At 38.1% G+C, this 19,695-nt stretch overlaps 1 protein-coding gene across 8 annotated transcripts in view; it reads left to right on the top strand.

Moving 5' to 3' along the window:
* The window catches only part of ncam1b (neural cell adhesion molecule 1b), an 82,519-nt gene that overhangs the window by 49,568 nt on the left and 13,256 nt on the right, over positions 1-19,695 (top strand). For 4 of the 8 annotated variants that reach the window (XM_038694130.1, XM_038694133.1, XM_038694134.1 and 1 more), the window contains exons 8-15: positions 1,410-1,552; positions 3,237-3,260; positions 9,738-9,767; positions 13,311-13,461; positions 13,802-13,989; positions 14,374-14,470; positions 15,919-16,080; positions 16,845-16,973. In XM_038694130.1, the coding sequence (XP_038550058.1) occupies positions 1,410-1,552; positions 3,237-3,260; positions 9,738-9,767; positions 13,311-13,461; positions 13,802-13,989; positions 14,374-14,470; positions 15,919-16,080; positions 16,845-16,973 (924 nt within the window). The remainder of the gene's footprint in view (positions 1-1,409; positions 1,553-3,236; positions 3,261-9,737; positions 9,768-13,310; positions 13,462-13,801; positions 13,990-14,373; positions 14,471-15,918; positions 16,081-16,844; positions 16,974-19,695) is intronic. The other 4 variants (XM_038694131.1, XM_038694137.1, XM_038694132.1 and 1 more) reach the window with 2 other exon arrangements.

Consider the following 19,695-nt stretch of genomic DNA (forward strand, 5'->3'; position numbering starts at 1 on the left):
AAATCTGTCAAAATCTGTGTTAGTGAGCACTTCTCCTTTGCCGAGATAATCCATCCACCTCACAGGTGTGGAATATCAAGATGCTGATCAGACAGCAATGGTATTGCACAGGTGTGCCTTAGGCTGGCCACAATAAAAGTCCACTCATAAATGTGCAGTTTCACTGTATTGGGGTGGTCCGGAAACCAGTCGGTATCTGGTGTGACTACCATTTGTCATTATTTGAGAGAAATAGCCCTTTTGTGTACATAGAGAAAGTCTTAGATCTTTGAGTTCAGCTCATGATGAATGGGGTCAAAGACAAAAGTGTTTATAATTTTGTTTAGTGTAGTTTCAGCACCGAATACCTCTGAACTCTTCTATTCTGAATTGAAAAATATAATGTGCATCAATATCTTTGGAGAAAAGTGTGTGTGAGTGTCAGTGTGGAGCTGTAGTGGCAGCGAGGCTTAGATAGGATTTCTTTCTCTCCAGCATGAACAGAACACTGAAGTTTAAATTCAGTTTGTAGACCACAGCAGAAGCTTTTTTAGTGCACCTGCAAAAGCGGCTCTGCACACATCATTAGTGTGGTTACTGACTGTTATTGAAAGTGCTGGCCGCTGTTCATTTGTTTGTGCTGTGCCACGGGCCTATCACTCACAATGCTGTATCCTAGAAAAGGGTTCCAGTGTTTTAAGATCAGAAAATGGATCGAGAATAGCTGATACAATCCATTTAAAAAATGATAATCAGCTCCTGCCCATCACACTTAAAACAAATTGTTGCATGTTCAAAAATGTTTATTTAGAATTAAAGTGACAACACAGCTGTTCCCTTGTTCATTTAATTATCATTTGAGATAAAAGCATTTTAATACAGGGTTGCAATAATTTTCTTAAATTATATGTAATAAATTGAATAGGCTTTCATTTAGCAAATGTAATGATGTAATGCTTGATCCATGCATTCATCCTTCATGGAGTGGAAGGAAAAATATGAAAACAAAGTAATGCTCAACCTAATGCTTCAGAAGTAGCACTTCAGTTTGCTTTGCTCTGCTCATGTCACAGCTGTGGCACCCTGCTATGCTTTCAGGTTAGCTAAGGTGTACTGTAACGTGACAGTTTTCTCAAATGTAAACAAAAATGAAAACCGGCTTCTTTGAGATAGGCAAAATAAATTACATGAAGTTTGTATCCACACATGGTTATCACAACTTTGCCACTGCTGGGACTTGAAAAGCTTAAACACAGTTTTGCTGCCATAAAAATCCCACTCACCTGTCAAGCTACTGATCCTCATCCTCCCTTTGAACTCATCCCAAATCCACAGAGTTGCTGTTGTACTTATTGTACTTGTGCTGCCAAACCACCTGGCTGTCTTGTTATGCTAGTGCGCATGTGATGACTTTGTGTTTGTGTTTACAGTTAAACCTAAGATCACATACATCGTAAACCAGAGCACCTCAGAGATGGAGGAGCAGGTAACTCTGACTTGCGAGGCATCTGGAGATCCAACTCCCACCATCAACTGGAGCTACGGTGAGCGCGTCTTCACTGAAGGAGAGCAGGTAAAATAATAAAAGGCAGTATGGATAACAGTAGAAGCTAGATATCTAAATCATAAGTACTTCAGTGTTATAGTTAGCCAAGCGTAGGCACAAAAAACAGGCATCTGGATCCAAAATGGACACTCAGGCAGTGCAGGTACATTTGGTGAATTTCAAAAAAACAAAAAACATACCACAAGACAGAAGAAGGCAGACAATAGTAATCCACATATCAGAAAATTAACAGAAATCCATGGGGGAAAAATACAATAATTAATCCATAAGGCTGGAGGAGACACGTGACTTAAAGCAACTAACGAGCTGACAAACACTGGAGGAAAGACTTAAGAACACAAGAAGGAGGTGACAAATGAGGCGTGGATGGAACAAACAAGACTGCAAACAATCAAATCAAGGAAAATACATAGACAGGAAGTAAAAGTTCAAGACAGAAGAAGCAGCAAAGTTAAAAAATAAAACATGAACATTGAGGGACGGTGTCCTGCAAGCGTTTTTTCTCCTGGAATTAATGAACCACACCTGGTGCAACATAGACTGGTATTATCTTTTTAATTAAGTAGTAACACACTGGCAAAATGATATATTTAAAACTCTATGTAGAGAAAAAATTGGTGTTGGTGATGTATTGTCTCTGGTGACAGCACAGAAAATAATAAATAGTTAAAAACATTTGATGCTTCCATTTCTGAAGTTGCAGTTTGACTGATATCAGTGAATCTCATGTATCAGGGCCTCTATGTACAAAATGACAAAGTATTTTCTTGTACTCTAACAGTCTTATACCATACTTTGTAAAGCATTAGTATGTTATGTGGAAGTGGGACACGCTGACTAGTAACCACCAGGGAGGAACACAAACCCGCTGGACGGCAGTGTCTCAAGGAGAGGAATTGAATACCTTTAACCTAAATTCAAGAAGTATATTGATCATCATCAGGTGGGATACTTCTACAGTCACATTCCGAAACACCTTCAGCAAGGTTTATGTACTGCTGATTATTTCCTCTAAATTAGCAGCTCCTTCGAGATGGCCCAGTGGATCGCATGTAATTAGCTTAGCGACACTCAGCCAGTAATGTGGAGTACACTCAGATTTGACTGGAGTTTTCCCAAATGTCAAGGAAATCTGCATCAGAAACCCAATTATAACATTCCCAAAATAAGAATGCAATTTGAGGCAATAATTAAACTTTGTCTGCTTCTTTATTGTACAGAGTTTGCTAGAATGAGCACTTAATGATCAAGTGTTTGTTTTGCATTTTCAATCACCGTTATCATTATTCTGCTCATGCTGGTGATTGAAAAGTATATATTATACTTATATAAAAGTATATTTGTATTAAAATGTTATAATGTTTATCTATGGATATTCTGCTATCATCTTTTAAATTTGTTTTGGCATTGCATTGGTTAAGAGCTAGCCATTTACATACCATTACATCCTCAATCCTGTGTCCTTTTGGTAATGTCTTCTACAATATTCTACGTGCAAACCATCAAAAACAATGAATACCTGATTGGTATTCTCGTACATCTATTGCCCACACGGCCTGGTTCTTCAAGGTCTTGGTGTCTTGCTACAGTTGAGAGGTAATGAGGGGGAAACTGCTTCAGAGAGATACTGTAGTTCATGGAGGGAATTTTGGAGCCAGTCCATTACATGCACTACATTTTCTTCCTACAGGCACATCTAAACAGGATCTATCAGGTATGAAATCTGCGTGGCACAGAAATGTACAGGAGTAGGGTTGCAAAGTATGCCTCCGGATTTAACAAAACCCCCACTGAAATCAAATAATCCCCTTTTTATTGAAAATTTCCCAGCTGTTTTCTTGAAAACCCCAAGGAATGATCTCATCAGAGTTCATGAAATCGATTCGACTGCTGCATGCCTCCCAAACCTAGCCTGAAAACCGATCACTGATCTTGTGATAGAAAGTGTGCAGAGCTTATCTCACGAGATCAGATGAACATTTGGTTTATAACGTAATCAGAGGGAAAGACCATTTCTGTGTCGCTGTTGCCTGATCATTTCAAACTTTCCATCACAGCATGAGGTTGCCTGGATTCAAGCCCAGCTCAGTCTGTCATCTCCATAGTACTGTAGATTGTCTAACATTTATGTTAGTATCACTTGATAATTGAGGGTAAAAGTGCTCCACCTAAAATCTATCTTTAGAGTATCAAACACTCACCCCCTGCAGATAGAAATAATAGAATATGAGCATACTGATCATAGAGGTGGCCAGTGGTGAAGTGGATTATGCTGCAAGAAGAGGTTTAATGGCCAATTTTCAACCATGAAAACTGGTCACTATTGAAATCCATTGTAACTGCCATGATTTCACTTAGACTAAACCACTGTGTGAAAATGGAAGAATAAACATTTTACAGCCACCTGTCAAGCCCACAGGGCTGAATATTTGATATTCAAAAATAGGTTTTGAATGGAGCATCACTTCAAGTGCAAAACACGCTACCACCATATGACGCACGTCACGACAGGCCTAATTTTTTTCTTTTATAAACCCACACAGTCACAGTGTTGAGGCACACTGGCAGACATGGAAGCACCGCCCAGTAACAGTTTACACCTCTGTCCTATAACAAAGCGTAAATGTCCCCTGAGGAGCAGCATTATTTGCAGAACACACCTCTCTGCTGCACCTCAACTTCCTCTTCTGACAGATTGTCTTCTTTTGTGGTCTTGAAGCTGTCATAGTGGATAAGGAGAGGCTCATCAGAGGGCTAGAGTAAAACTCAGAGCTCTACATCCCACAGTCTCACCATTATATCTCATAAAAGACATTGCCTGGCCAGCTATACTGTAGGTGCGAAGACTGACTCTGCACACACTCAGGCTTTTTGTTATTAACAAGAAAACAGGCAACTACAATATGCACTACCCACCCATTTTCTGCACCGTGTAGTCATGTAGCCGTGCGGCACCATGACATGTCATGTGACGCACAACTGCGCTGAGTGGCAGTGTGTTTTGCACCTTAGTCTGCAGTATGCTTTGTGATCTGTGGCATCTCTTCTCAGCTGTCGTCAAAGAAATGATTAGCAGCCTCACTGAATCACTGAGTATAAAAACAGCAGATTGCTTATATCTTCCTTTTATAACCGTGATTATCAGCAAAGGAAATGATTTCCACGGTGGTGCTGTAATGAATGTGTGAAGAAACGGCTGCTAATTGTTTAATTGTCACGTTTAGTTTGTTCGTCTGATGTCCATCTGTCATGCTATCTGTAATCATCATAACAGCTGTATTTCATCCAGGACGGGTGTGATAAATGAAACGACATTCGTTTGGGGTTGACATAAGTGTTAATTCACTGTTTCACTGTTCAATCTTTAAACAAACTTTAAAGGATGTCAAGTCCAGGATTTTCTCATTCATATATTGATGTGAGATTTATGCGTTGGTCAGAAAACCTGCACAGATTTGTACTGTGCCATTTTAGATGTGTGGTGGTGATGAATTAACAGAATTAATTAACAGTTTAAGTAAGTGTGTTTTCATATATTTGGCTCCCAGGTTAGTCATCAACTTTCATTTCTTGTTTGAATAGTACTGTGCATGTAGGACAAAACCCTATTATCATATAAATTAATTCATTCACATACAGTAATTTACTTTACCTTGGACAGGAAATTGAGTGGCATAAGAGAAGAGGATTATTTTAGAAAAACTTTATTATTATGGATACTGCTCAATGAAGAACAGACATGATGATGTTCTGTTTAACATTATAAACTAAAACAATGTATCGTCTATGTTGTACAGTAACTGGAGAAGTAGTAGTTTCACCACAACAATTAATTAAGCAATCTGCTTTATACAATGTGTCAGTTAATGCATTTGTGAGGAACTGTAACTTCTTTTTATGGTTCAATGCTCAGTTTAAATATTATAAAATAAACTAATTTTTGAAAATAGTGTCAGAAACCAGGATTTATACATGTTTATATTGTTTTGGCTTGCTTACATCTTTAAATCTAGAATAAAACTTTAAACAACCTACCTGTTTATGCTTTATTAAAGGTGCCCCGTGGAGAGTAAACATCTTGTAAACAAACAAAGTTTGTGTTTACATTCAGTGTTACTCACAAAAACACATTATGTATATCCTTAAAGTCTAACAAATGTATTGAATGCATTTAATTTGTCATAAAAATATTTGCAAAAGTTTAAAAACTTTGTTTACATCTGAGTTTATTTACAAGTAGCCATCTTCTTGCCTTTGTTGCTGTGTTACCGCCCCCTGTAGCACCGTGGAAGAGTATGAAGCCATTGGCAGGCATCACCTGCGAGCATGTGTATCTTCATGCTCATGCATGTGACAACACAATGTGGACCAACATGTAAAAACATTGTTCCATAGTGCTATTAGTGGTAAAAATAAACACCATAGGGTGCTTTTTAAGATAACATTTATTTACTTTATAGCTATAGCAAAGGGTTATGGTTTTATAATGTTATCTTCACATTTCATGTGAGAACTATACTTATGATGCAGCAGATGAAAGAGACAGACTCTGTAGCTTAAGATATTGAATTATTATATAATGTTCGAGCAGAAAATCAGGATTAAAGAATACTTTTAGAAACCAAGCCAGTCTGAGTTACAGCCATGGTTACATCTGATATTCTGTGACAGATTAGCTGTTCGTTGTCGGTTTGATGCTTAGGGAAATCTTGTCTGGCTTCGTTTTACTCTGTCTCCTCATACTATGGTCTTGGGTTTTAAAGGTTAACACGGGGAGAAACAAATTCACTCTGAATAACCTCCCACACAAACTCTTCAGTGTCGGCAGACAAAAGCAGTGGCCGATAACTATGAGTAAAAGGGTGCACAATGTGAGGATTGAGGGAGATTACTGTATCAAACAATAGAAAAGCAGCTGTACTGTACATAAAAAAGAAAGGATTAAAGGAGTATGTTGAGAAAGTGTTTTACAGTGGTGGGTGTATGCCTACTTAGAGTTACATGTCAAATTCAAATTGGTATTTATCTGGGGATAGTTTTGTTTATATGGCTATTAAAGTTAAGTGTTTATATATTTATTTAAAAACTTTCAGCTACTTGTGGTTTTTGGTTGTTTCAGTCGTTTGAATGCATCCGCTGCGAGTCGCTCTAGATAAGTGTGTCTGTTTTATAACTGAAAATGTAAATGAAGTATTTATCCATGCTTTGTACATTATCTACATAATGAATGTTTTGCTTATTTGAATATATATATTAAACATTCTGCTTGATGCATGGAGTTTTCAAGCTGTAATTATCTGGAACTATTTTGAACTATGCAGAGGGAAGTTGTAGCGAAATAGGACTAATTATAAAACTTAAAAGCACATTAAAGTTTGTAGTAGATTGGGGGGTATGGCACTTACTGTCTGTAATCTGTGCATTTAAAAAAAAAAATAATAATAATAAATAATCCTGTTTTAGGACACAAATCCATATTTTAGGGCTTTGCTGTCTAACATCCAGATTTCTAATTAGAAATGAAAGACCTGAGAAAAGAAATTTGATTATTTTATAAGTAATGAGATGCTTAAAGAAAATGTGTAATTAATGTTGTGTGGCATAGGTTTAGGCAGGGCATTTGAAAAAGAGGAATGCTTTAAGCGTTGCATGCCAATGCAGAGAGGGCATTGTTGTCTCTGCACACAAAAGGTTACTCATTTACAACAGCACGCCCGCTAGCTCAGTAGTCGGGTGATGTAAGGGTTTCTTCACTAAAATACTAGTCAGTTTTCTGTGATGTACTGGCAGAGGTTCTGAGGCTCAGCAGTTAATGACACAAGACGATGACAATGTGCATAATCATTGGCTTCAGTCAGGCGTCTGCCAGTGAATCAAACACCACAAGGGTTCTGTACGTTTATGTGTTTTGTGCATTTCTTCTCTCTCCCTGCATTGCCCTCTTCACACTGACGTCACAATTTATGTAGGAACAAAGAGCAAGGATAATTCACTATGGAAGGGAAGAAGGGATAACAATGGGCTAGGAAAATGATAGGTCTCAGGGGAACCGTCACCATATTAGCTTGTGTGTTAGCTCGGAGAAGTGATTGTGTTTTGGTGTCTTCCTTGTTGCGTGCTCTCCTCATGCTGTTGTTCGGTGTCCTTTTGTCTTAAACACCTGTCACAGATATGACAGCGATACTTGTCAGCTCTCTGACTGCACAAGCAGTGAAGCAGATGAGTGTGTGCATGAGGTGGTGATGTTCCAGACTATTAGGTTGCCTGTTTTAATTGGGCTACCGCTCTTTCTCAGCACTTGTGGTGATATGCAGCCAACTGCTGTTTGTAATGATGTACACTGAGCAGTCTGTTTTACTGTGACAGTAGAGGACTTAAGAACATAGTGAAATTACACTCCTGCAGTAAGCTTTGCATATGATTTGTCTTACAAGTGTTTTATCGTCTCCCCTTTTTACTTTCCTCATTTGCTTGTTGTCATAGTAATTGGTGTGAGGTTTGTCAGTGATATAAGTAACTTGAATTCAAACACACCATACGTGGTTTGTGTTAATTATAAGCCACCAGGTTTGATTATGAGAGGATAATAAAGGGGCTCTTTTAGATGTGAAATCATTGATGGTTTGATTCACTGTTTTCCCTACAATTATTCCAGCAGATTGTTTCATTTACTCGACATTTTATTGCTGTTGCACCTGATGAAATAGCTGTTTTTTCATTTTGCTTGTTACGCTTCAACACTTTTTCGCTATGTGGGCCATCACATCCCATTGTCATGCTTAACATTTCCTCTTCAGCATCATGAAATCCATAGAGCATGCTTTCCAAAAAGCTGTTTGTCTTGTGGAGTAAGCTTTTCAGTGTCACTGTGAATTAACGTGACATAGCATGTTTTGTTATTTGTTTGTTATCCAGAGGTTTGATTTTATTTGTCACGATGTAAAATGAGTCTGTATTCAGGAAGGTGTTTTAGTGTATTCAGCAGAGAGGGAAAAATAACCAACATTATTATGAAAATCAATTTTTTATCATGAAATGAGTGATTTTATTTCCTCAGTAACTATACTGAACAAAATTATAAACGCAACACTTTTGTTTTTGCCCCCATTCATCATGGGCTGAACTCAAAGATGTAAGACTTTCTCTATGTACACAAAAGGCCTATTTCTCTCAAATATTGTTCACAAATTTGTCAAAATCTGTGTTAGTGAGCACTTCTTCTTCTTTGCCGAGATAATCCATCCACCTCACAGGTATATCAAGATGTTGATCAGACAGCATGGGTATTGTACAGGTGTGCCTTAGGCTGGCCACAATAAAAGGCCACTAGAAAATGTGTAGTTTGTCAAAGACTTACCACTTGCAGGGAGAGTTGCTATCATATCTTTTATTAAGGAATGAAACTTAAAGTTCTGAATTTCTGTAAATCACATACTTGTCTACTTTAGCCTTGTCAAAGCATAACAGAGGAGAGCATCTGACTTGAAAAATTACTCAACATAACACAGGCCACCTGTAGGCAAAGATTTATTTCCAGGTCTCACATAGGTTGCAAGAAGAGCTGTAACAAAGGTTCTTTTAACCCCCTCATTGCTTATTGAGAAACACAGCAAGAGTTCAGTGACTTGCTGACTAGGGTATACTTACTGTTGTATGTTGATGTAGGACAGTCAGAACAGTGCTAAGGTAAATTCACTTTTATTGGATTTTATATTCTCATTATTGCTATAAGCTTTAAAAGTGGATTGTGAGTCAATAATTGCTGTACTAGTTTTACCAGGCCGACATATCTCTGTTGTCGCAGTGTAACTGAGTCACCTCTTCCTGTTAAACCAATTACCTTCTTATCTGTAAGTATTTGCCAACTGACTTACTACTTGCAGGGTCAGAAGCAGTGTTGTTCAAGTGTGCAGTACAGAAAATAACACACCACAAAAATCCACCTTTCAAAGAAAACTCCTGTTATCACATAAAAGGCTTCTCTGGAAGGTAAATCCAAAGCACCTTTCATTGTATTGGCAGACTTTCCGTAAAATCAGACATTCAGCTCTGGGGTTGTGGATGTATGGAAAATAAACTGGACACTTAATACTTGCATGCAATGTGTAGCATCCGAGTTTTGCCGGGATATGGATTACTTTCTAAGAACTGCTTTGCCTTTTGTTTGTTGTTGTGTCTCTGTCCTCTACAGGCATCATGGACTCGGCCCGAGCAACACAAGGTATTCTAAATGCATGACTTTTTCCTACACCCATCCATCTTTCATGTCAGGGCAGCCTTATTCAATTCTGGATGGATGCAGATCAAAAATCTGATCAAGTAAGGGTCAGGGAGAGTATAAACCTTGAGAAATCTGCAGAAGACGAAAAGGCCGGTGCAGGCCAGGTCTGTTTTTGCCTCTCTTTGTTTTACTTGTTTGCTTTCCATATAAACTTAACATGCAGTAGCCTGCTTCAGACCTTTAACAGAGCCTGTGAGAACATAAGTCAATACAAGACAGTTGCCTGCTCAAGTATGATTTTTATCATATCTTTGTGTTTATCATTTATATATTTGCTGTTAATTCTATAACAAGCAGTTTGATGACCTGTTTTCTTTCCATAAACTGATTTCTGTTGAGGCAAAACTCTTCACAGATCTCTCTGTCCTCCCACCCACATCTCCAGATCTCACTCAGTCAACTGCCAATTCTTGATAATAACTTGAACTTGTATTTTGGACTTAATGATAAATATTTATAGTTCTAATTTGTTGGTGCAAAGATGAATGAATATATATGTGTGCAAGAGAAAAAGAATGATGTCTTTGTGCAGCAGCCCAGTGTGTCAGAGCCAGGGACTGTTCTTGAAAGAAAGTGAAAACTGGCAAAATTAAGAGCTGCCCACATAAGCTTTTCTTCAACTTACTGCACTATTGAATATGTGTTTTACATATGTGAGAAAATTGGTGAGAAATACCGTACTAGAGGATAGAGCTGGTACATATTTGTCTTTTTGGCTTTCAAATTGCTTTCATCGATGATCAGCCAGCCCATCACCGTTTTGGTTGCAGGATCAGATATCAGGGTTTCCATTGTTATGCATATTTTTGTACCATTTGACAGGTAATGAGTATCTATTTTTACACCATTTGGTTCCTCAAATAGCCTTGCTATTTTATTTTCAGATTGCAGGGAGCTCTGCTCATGAAGTGAATTGGTCTTTTCCTTTGACCTCTTTCTGTAATAGCTTTGAGAATGGGTGTTTTTTTTTCCTGTTTTTTTTTTTTACATCTGTCATTTCCAGTCGCTTAATATTGACATCTGAGATGCATTTATTAATAACACCTGTTTACTCTTTACAAAATGGATGAAAACCCTTATCCGACACTACTAACTACAGGAAGTGAGGAAGAACCTTTCTCATTAAGCACATGCTGCTTGCTAGACACCTAGAAAGTAAAAGGTAATATGCATTATTTTTAACATGTGATTTAGTGATCAGCTGTACAAAAATGAGCCCCAAAAACCCAAACCTTATAAAAATCTGTCCTAGTTATCCACATTTTTCAAGAAGAATAAAGATAATTCAAACCAGGTGCCACTTTTCTATACAACAATAAGACACTTAAAACTGAGGTATGCCATGCTACTTTATTTTATGAACCGTATTTTAGTTGCCTGCTGTCTCACAAATTACATCTCAGCAGCATATTTGCAGCACATTTGTGGTTTCAGTTTGTGAGTGCATTAATGGATCAGGCAATAATAATTTTCACTTTCTGACACAATGATATGGTTTTAAAGTCTACCTGCACTCAATTGATTGGTGTGTGTGTGTGTCTGCAAGATATCCCATTATAAACCGCAGTATGAACACAGGACTGTATGAGCATGCTGAGCATGTTTGTTGCAAATGCGTAGGCAGCTGAGTGTTCAATTGACAAGGTGGGGAAGAGAAGGTACATTCGGGGGAAGGAGTATTTTTATGCTGGGCTAGTTAAGATTTGGAGAGACATGAGTTTAACATGTCCTCAGTGTATTCTCAATTTTATGCTCTGATGTTCCAGCAGTGTCTCTCTCTTCTGCTGGTAAAGCTCAAGCTGTTGGAGAGCTCTGTTGTCAGTTTGGTTTGATTTATTAGAGGCGGTTCTGTCTGAAAGTCTTTATTTCCTTCCCTCATCTGTTTTATAACAGGTTTTATAACAGACATGTAAAGTTTCTTAAAGTCAACAAATAATGATCAGAGACTTACAATAGACAACCACTCTGGTGCATAATGCATTCATACTGAAACTCTATGGTTATAAAACATTAATGAATCACAATATTAAACTGGAGTGAACACATACTTTTCCTCTGGTCATCATGGGCTTCCTACAGGGACTGACAAACTCCACATATGTTGTTCTGGCTTTGGTGACATTGTGACGCTACGTTCTCCAAAAAGTAGGAGCACAAAATTAAAAAACTCAATATTAAAGCATACTGACTAACATGGTTTACATTGTGTGGCATGTTGCACATATGCAGGAGTCAGAAGCATTACTACAGGGGTCGAAGGAGAATACTTTCTGCACAGGGGTCAGAATAAAAGGGTAGTGTGTTATGTAAGTGTCTCCCTGGTCCTGCTACCCGCTATGCATAATGAATGCCCCAGACATGCTTTGTCTATTGAATTTTAATACAAACTAACGAGGGTTTCTCTTACACGGCTGCCCAGCCTGGGCCCTAATTCAATATGTGTAAAAGCATCCGTGCCATTGTTTTGCCTGCAGCTTGGATCAAAGCCATGAAAACGACCAATAGAGAGGCTTAGATGTTCAGTTCTGCAGCACCTTGTAAAAGGAACATTTCACAAAAACACCAGAGCTCACTGTATGAAAGAGTACTATATAAAAACACTTGCATGTCCCAAATCCATTAAATAGACTGCACAATTGAATTGGTTAGAGACTTACTGAGTTTGAGATCTACTGTGCCATTAGCAACCATAATAAACTGTTAAGTTCACCCAAATCTTAAGTGATGGAAAATTAAGGCATAATACATGTTTTAAGTAATAATATTCTGGTGGAGAGAAGGGTTTTGTCTGAAACTACACCCACAGTTTAGTGTCACATGACAACACCCATGTTGTTGACCCGGAAGGTCAGGAAGCTCTTTATGGTCGGATGTTGTAACTCTGCATATCAAGTTAATGAAATCAGGTTTCTCTAGAACACAACTCATTAGCCAGCTGTCTGTTGATATTTTCCTGGTTTCAAATGCAGTGTGACTTGGCATGTGCCCTTCATCACTAAAACTGGGGCATGTGGGTTCAGAGAGTATTGCAACCTACCAAAACTGGTCAAAAATAGACCACAAGTGACTTAACTTAAAATGTCATTTTACTGAAAAGTATGATTGTGTGCAGTGTCACTAAGTCGTATGTGTCATCACTATAAAAGTGCATGTAAGGTAATGCACTGCTGTCTGTCGTCGTGCATCAGCTTATTTCACAAGGTGGTAAGCCCTCCGTGTGAAAAGCTCTAGATGGTTTCTAGTGCCTTCTGTCATCAATTATTGATAAGCTCCCCCATACTGTCATCTGGTTCCTTATGTTTCCAATGCTTTACAGAGCAGAGTGTGCCTTTTTCATTAATGTAATGTCTGTTCTGCTCATTAAAGGCAGATCAAACATCTTTCTGCAGAAATGTGCTCTGTATATGTAAATGTGGTGATGGAAAATAACTGTTGTGAATGCTTTATTTTTTCTAAACCAAACTATTTTCTGCTCCCATTTAGAGTCTGGATGGAAATGTAGTGGTGAGGAGTGATGCTCGTGTGTCCTCCCTCACTCTGAAATATGTCAAGTATTCAGACGCTGGTCAGTACGTCTGCACAGCACGCAGTGCCATTGGAGAGGATGATCAGTCGGCATATCTGGAGGTCCGCTGTAAGTATTTCCTTCTCTCGAAAAGCTAGGGAAGGTAACATTGGAGCAAGAGACAGCTAGAGTTTGGAAAGTATCCAACCCGAAAAACACCATGCCCTCCCTTTAGGCCTCCCTCCAAAGCCACTCTTCCAAAACACATTTTCTTGCAGAGTGAATACATTGGCAAAATGGTGCAGGTAGACAGGCAAGTAGCCCAGTCAATCATTTCAGTGATCACTAGTCATCCATCTTTTTAACTGAAACAAACTATTTTCAAGCATCGTTAAAACCACAAAATCTGACGTGTTGGCAGAAATAACAAAATAAACTGTTTTAAATGCATTTTTTTCATCTTCACTAGATGCCCCTAAGATCCACGGTGCAGTGGCAGTGTACACCTGGGAGGGAAATGCTGTCAATATCAGCTGTGAGGTCGTGGCTCATCCCAGTGATGTCTCTATTGAGTGGCTGAGAGATGGACTGCAGCTCCCCAACTCAAACACCACCAACATTAAGATATTCAGAACTCCATCATTCAGCTACCTTCAGGTACACACACGTGTCAAACCGCGATTTAAGTTCCATAAAATAAATGTACACACATACACATAGTACTTCCAGGTGCATGTGCACGTGCGCGCGCACACACACACACACACACACACACACACACACACACACACACACACAACCCTTATGTCATCAAGATTTTATGAGCATAGACTTGAAGTGAAGGGTTTTCTTTCAGTTCTATTGTGGAAAAAAAATCTGATGAATAATTCAGCGGCAGGAAAGTTCACAGCAACAAATAAAAATAGGCTACTCTAATGGACAAACAAAAAGGTCACCTTCAGAGTGTTTGACACACAAGTTTGTTCATCTGTTTTGGTACACTGCCCTTCATATATTTGCCTCCCTTTTTTTCTCCTCCAGATAACCCCCGAGTATGAAAATGACTTTGGGAGCTATAACTGCACTGCTTCAAATGAGATGGGTACAGAGTCGAAGGAGTTCCTCCTCATTCAGGCCGGTCAGTAGTGATTCTGTGATTTGTGATTCATAGTGGTTTGTTGTTTTGAATTTGTGCATCAGTATTTTTACAGCATGATCAAAAATATGCAGGGCGTGCATTTTCTATAAATGCGTAGAACATTGATTTTTAGTAATAATAAATAAATAATCCAAAGTTAAATGTCATTCGCTCACAAATTAAACTGTGAGTAACGTGCAAGGCTTTGCCTGGCTCCAGGCTTCAGGAACAGATTTTTCACCCATATTCAAGACACATTAGACCAACACATCTACCACAATGTGAGATTACACAGAGCAGTGTTTATTTAGATGGATATATTTAGATGAAAAGGCAATATAACCAACATCAGATAATTTAACGTTCATTCCCTCTGGCTGTTTACAAAATGCAACTCTGAGGATTTCACTTAGTGCAGTGGTAAAAGAAATGTAAAACAGAATACACTATTGTGCACATCCAAGGTTTTATTATGTGTGTATAATGAATTAAAAAAACAATTTATCAAAGTTACAACGCTTCACTGTAACTTCACCTCACCACCAGCTGATACCACTGACTGTATACTCACCAGCACATTAGACAAATGGAATAGAGGGCAGAGTGATAATGCCACTTGTAAGCCACAATCTGAAGTAAATGAATTGAAAACGCTGCATTCTTCCCCAAGAGCAAAACATGGGCAACCACAGTAATCACAGTGTGCCTTTTTCATTTCGAAGATCAAAGCAATTTAATACAGAACTGTGCTTACACCAGTGTGAATTCACGACAGCCACCAGTACTTTGATACGGCCAATCTCAGTGGTTTAAATTGTTTAAATATTGTCGTTTTCTGTAAAATAGGGAGTGTGGTGGTGGGCGAACCAACATTTGGTTGTTTTGATCATTAAACTTGTAATCAGAAAAGTCTTGATTTTGAATCTCCGTCAATACTGGCTGTTTACAATTTGCGGATATTTACATTATATTGAAACATCAAGTTGTGCTTGGCTGATTGCAAGTTGTTTGAATGCATCTAAAATCATTCTTTTTCCAGCTCAAAGGTTTATCAAACTCATAATGTTCAAAAATTTTAAGCTTTTTAAAATTGCAGCAGGACGCAGCTATTTTTCCCGTGGTTTTCTCTGTGCAAATGTTTTCATATAAGGCTGACATGGGATCGTCTTGTAGTTGAGGCACTTCCTCATAGGCGCATTTTAATGTTTTTACTGACTTATTTTCTGAAATGATGTCAAGAGTATGCAGCATTCAGTGCCAGAAATTGCATTGATGTCACAAATCACATATTTCTTACAAAGCTGAGGCAGTTTTTTAGATGCATTTGGGATCTATTAGGAGCTGAGTTCTGTCTGTTAGTGTAATGGAACAATGGAGTCTGACAGTGTTGGCATGCTGCAATCTTACAGTTTTTGTTGTAATCGCACTGCATTTCCTCCTTTTACCAGAGGTGCCATCACCTCCATCCATCAGTGAGGTGAGGCCCTTCTCCACCACAGCACAGATCCAGTTTGAGGAGCCCGAATCTACTGGAGGTGTTCCTGTATTGAAATACAGAGTGGAGTGGAGGACCCGGGGCAAAGGCAGCTGGGTGCAGAGGGTCCATTATGGTAAAAACACAAATCAAAACAAAAATTATGGTGTTTTAGGGAAATTGCAAGTTTTAAACTAAATTAGTTGTGTATGGTTTTGTTTTTATATATGTGAAGGTTTTTGTTTTATGTAATGCATAACATTAGAACACAGTTCATTCATTGGATTAGACAATTTGATTATTATATTTTCATAATTGTATGTGATTTTGCTTTGTTTGTTGGCTATGCAGTACATGTAAATATTTAAATATATTCATATTAATGTCATTAAAACATATTGGCCATTCGTTCTGCTGTGAAAAGAATACTACATTTCCCTTCCTGAGGTCACATTTCTCTAAATGTGCCCATACCCTGACTTAATAACATCTTCATGTAGCTCTTCAACAAGATTGAGTAATAAATAAGTATATAAATAATTGTAATATTATTTTAAGTTGAAATAAGTGAGATTAATTATGATGTAGAAAGTAGTAATCCCCAAAGTAATATAAACATTTAGCTTGATGCAGCAAGATTATGTCTTTGAAACAGCTGTCAGTTATTTCTGTTTCTGTGTATCTCTGGGTTTAGACCTTTTGTAGACCATCTCTAAATAGATTTATCTACTGTTTAAACATTGTTGGAATGAAATGAGAATTGAGCTAATCGGTGTTTACTTGTGAGGGAATTAATTATGCATGTATTGTTTGAACACGGGCTGTGTTTGTTTTACCGCTAATCAAAATTATCAAGGTGTTCTCAACAGGGATTGCACTGCCTCTGATATGTTGTAACAGGCTCCATCAGTGAGGTGACTATCACAGGCCTGAAGCCAGAGACCAGCTACGAAGTGAAGTTGTCAGCCATCAACGGCAAGGGTGAAGGTGAAAGCAGCCCAGCTGAGTTTTTCAAGACGGAGCCTGTCCGTAAGTGGCATACCGTAGAGCTTTTATCAGACCTTTTTGACCTGTGTCTCCTCAAACACATTACCTGAAGTCCTGTCTTCTGTGTATTGGAGTAGTAAGTGCTTGTGCATCCCATTACTGATCTATAAAAACCCACTGAAGGAAAGAGTTTGCCCGCTGCTGGATAGCAACAGTCAGCATTAAGACTGTTTGGACAGTGTCACAAAAGCTTCCAACAGTGTCTTTTCAGTCCAAGTCTGTCCTCTTCCAAGTCTTTTTGTTTGTCCAAGAGTAAAAGTGGCATGAACTAACTCACTGACCTCCTTGTTTTGTTTATTTAGTTTTTCCACAGAGGGAAAAATCTAAGAATTCAGGAAACATTTTTGTCATTAAGTTCAACTGGTTTAACACTATCTTGCTGTTTTACACATAAAATTGCACTCATTTCATCACACTTGGATCCAGTCACATAATCACTTAAAATCCAGTTTTGCAGTGTTTTATTAGGCTCATTCTGTGCTTGCAAACCTTGAATTAGAATATTGAGAGATTTATTCCTTGGTTCTTTAAATTAATCTCAAACCCATTACTTAGCTTTTAGCCCCCTCTGTTGGTTGGTGATGCATGTTAGGAGGAGAAACTACTCCCCCCTGTTGGCTTCACATTGAATGTGCCAATTGACTCATAATTGATCCCATTTTCATTTTTGGACATGATTCAATGTTGTCTGCATGCTGATCATCTTCTCATATCTTAAATTTAATCATGTATTTTTTATCCATTTGCTCATCTGTCTGTTGTATCCATCAGGCTACACTTACAAAAGTAAGTATTAGGTGGTTTGAAATGCTGTACATTAGTATTAAATTAGAAGATAGCTTTTCTGATTAATTTAATCCCACGCACATTACTAAAGATAATTTTTTCATTAATATATATTTTCATTAATATGCTTATAGAGCATTATCTTGCCCATTTCAGTTTTGTTTTAACTTCCCAGTCTCTGTTATTGACATCTACTATCTTAACTTACCATTGTTTAGTAGCAGTTTGTTGTCTGATGTCCGTTCAGGTAATAATTAATAACTCATTAGAAGAACTACAGTATATGTGCTGGTTTTTCATTTCATGCCACCTTTAAAGCAGTGTGTTAGTACAGCCTGTCAGTTTCATGTCTAACCTTAAATGTGGCAATCATTAAATAAAATGTTCCCTCTTGCTTATCTGGCATATTCTGCCAGAAATGAGTCTAGTTAAACTCAGTGAAGTGTTATGACAGAGATAGTCATTTGCGCAGACAACTGATTCTGATTGCCTGATATCTTCTCTTTTATGTCTCTAGACGGCATTTTTCATTTTTTCACTGAAGACACAGGTTTGTTCAGTAGTGAGCATAATAGATGATTAGTGCTATAGCTGTTGCTATCCCTACAGGATAACCCCATCATCCCTCCTAGCTGCATTTATGGTAACGTTAAAGCGTAGCAAAACGTGTATATTGTTTCTAGAAACTGTCACCTTGAATGGGCTGATCATTGATGCAAACTCCTCTGTGTCCATTACCTGTAGATTTGATTTCACCCACATTCCTTGAGCTGAGTTATCCAAATGTGAACATTAATACCATTTTCATTTGTGACTTGTGAATTAACGATGCCATTTCAGAAGCTGCACATTTCCCCTCTGGTTCCAGCTATTTTGTGTCATTTGGGAAGGCTTACGTTTGGATTAGGCCCATCAGCATTGATTAATTAGTTGCCTTGCAAATTCTAACGTCTCTAAAGTCAAGAGGATAAAGCTGTTAGATGTCTACGTGCTCAGTTGTTGTTTATTAGAATGGAAATCTTTGTTGTGAATCCATGTCTTTTTTTTGTCCTGTGTCTCATCGTCTGTTCTGTCTTTCCTCGTCTGTTCTGTCTTTCCTGTCCTCCTTTCTCTTTCAACCACTCACGTGTCTTTTCATGTGACTGTGTTGTTTGGCTTACTTTCTGATGATCCCCATCCACTCTGCAGAAGGTAACAGATTTTTGAAAGAAGATCCCTAACTCTCATTGGAGAATTATACAGTTAAACAACACATTAATTGCTTCTATGCAATCATGTAATACACGTTTACCTCACTCCTATTAATCAGCCATGTAGACATTTAGCCTCAGCAGGATAAATGAGAGAGAGCCAGAGCTGTTTTCAAGTTAATATATAACAGTCAGGAGTGTTTAATATCAGCATCTCTCTTATAGTATTGATAGCCCACTGCCGAAAGGGATGCTACCTCTCCTCCGTATAGGATGTTTCTATAAATCAAGTGTGTAATAAACACAGTTTCCTCTAATCAAAGGGGAATCATAATCAATGTCTACCCCACCTACCTACAAAAAAGCTGTGCCTACCAGCAGTTTGCTCTGGTTCTCAAACAAGAATTCTTAGAATTCATGCTGAGAGCAAAAGCTACTATGTGCATTGCATCCTCCATATTGTTTATCATGTTTAACCTTAGACTGAATTCCATACATTAAAAGCACAATCAACTAACTTGGACAGGTTTTAACCAGGGTGTTGAAAGCAAGCAATATTATGAGTCAGATTATTAACACTAACCACTATGCACATCTTTCTTCTTGTCTGTCTGTCAATAAGTAATTAATACTTTATTTATATAGTAGTTTAACCCGGGGGTCCAAAGTGCTTTACAATTGCACAAAAAAGAAGACAAAAAGCATTTGAGTACATATTTAAATTAAAG

This window comes from Micropterus salmoides, unplaced genomic scaffold, assembly GCF_014851395.1.
Source record: "Micropterus salmoides isolate LMB-PRFRI ecotype aquatic unplaced genomic scaffold, ASM1485139v1 Ms_hic_scaffold_3, whole genome shotgun sequence".
In the NCBI taxonomy this organism is placed as follows: Eukaryota; Metazoa; Chordata; class Actinopteri; order Centrarchiformes; family Centrarchidae; genus Micropterus; species Micropterus salmoides.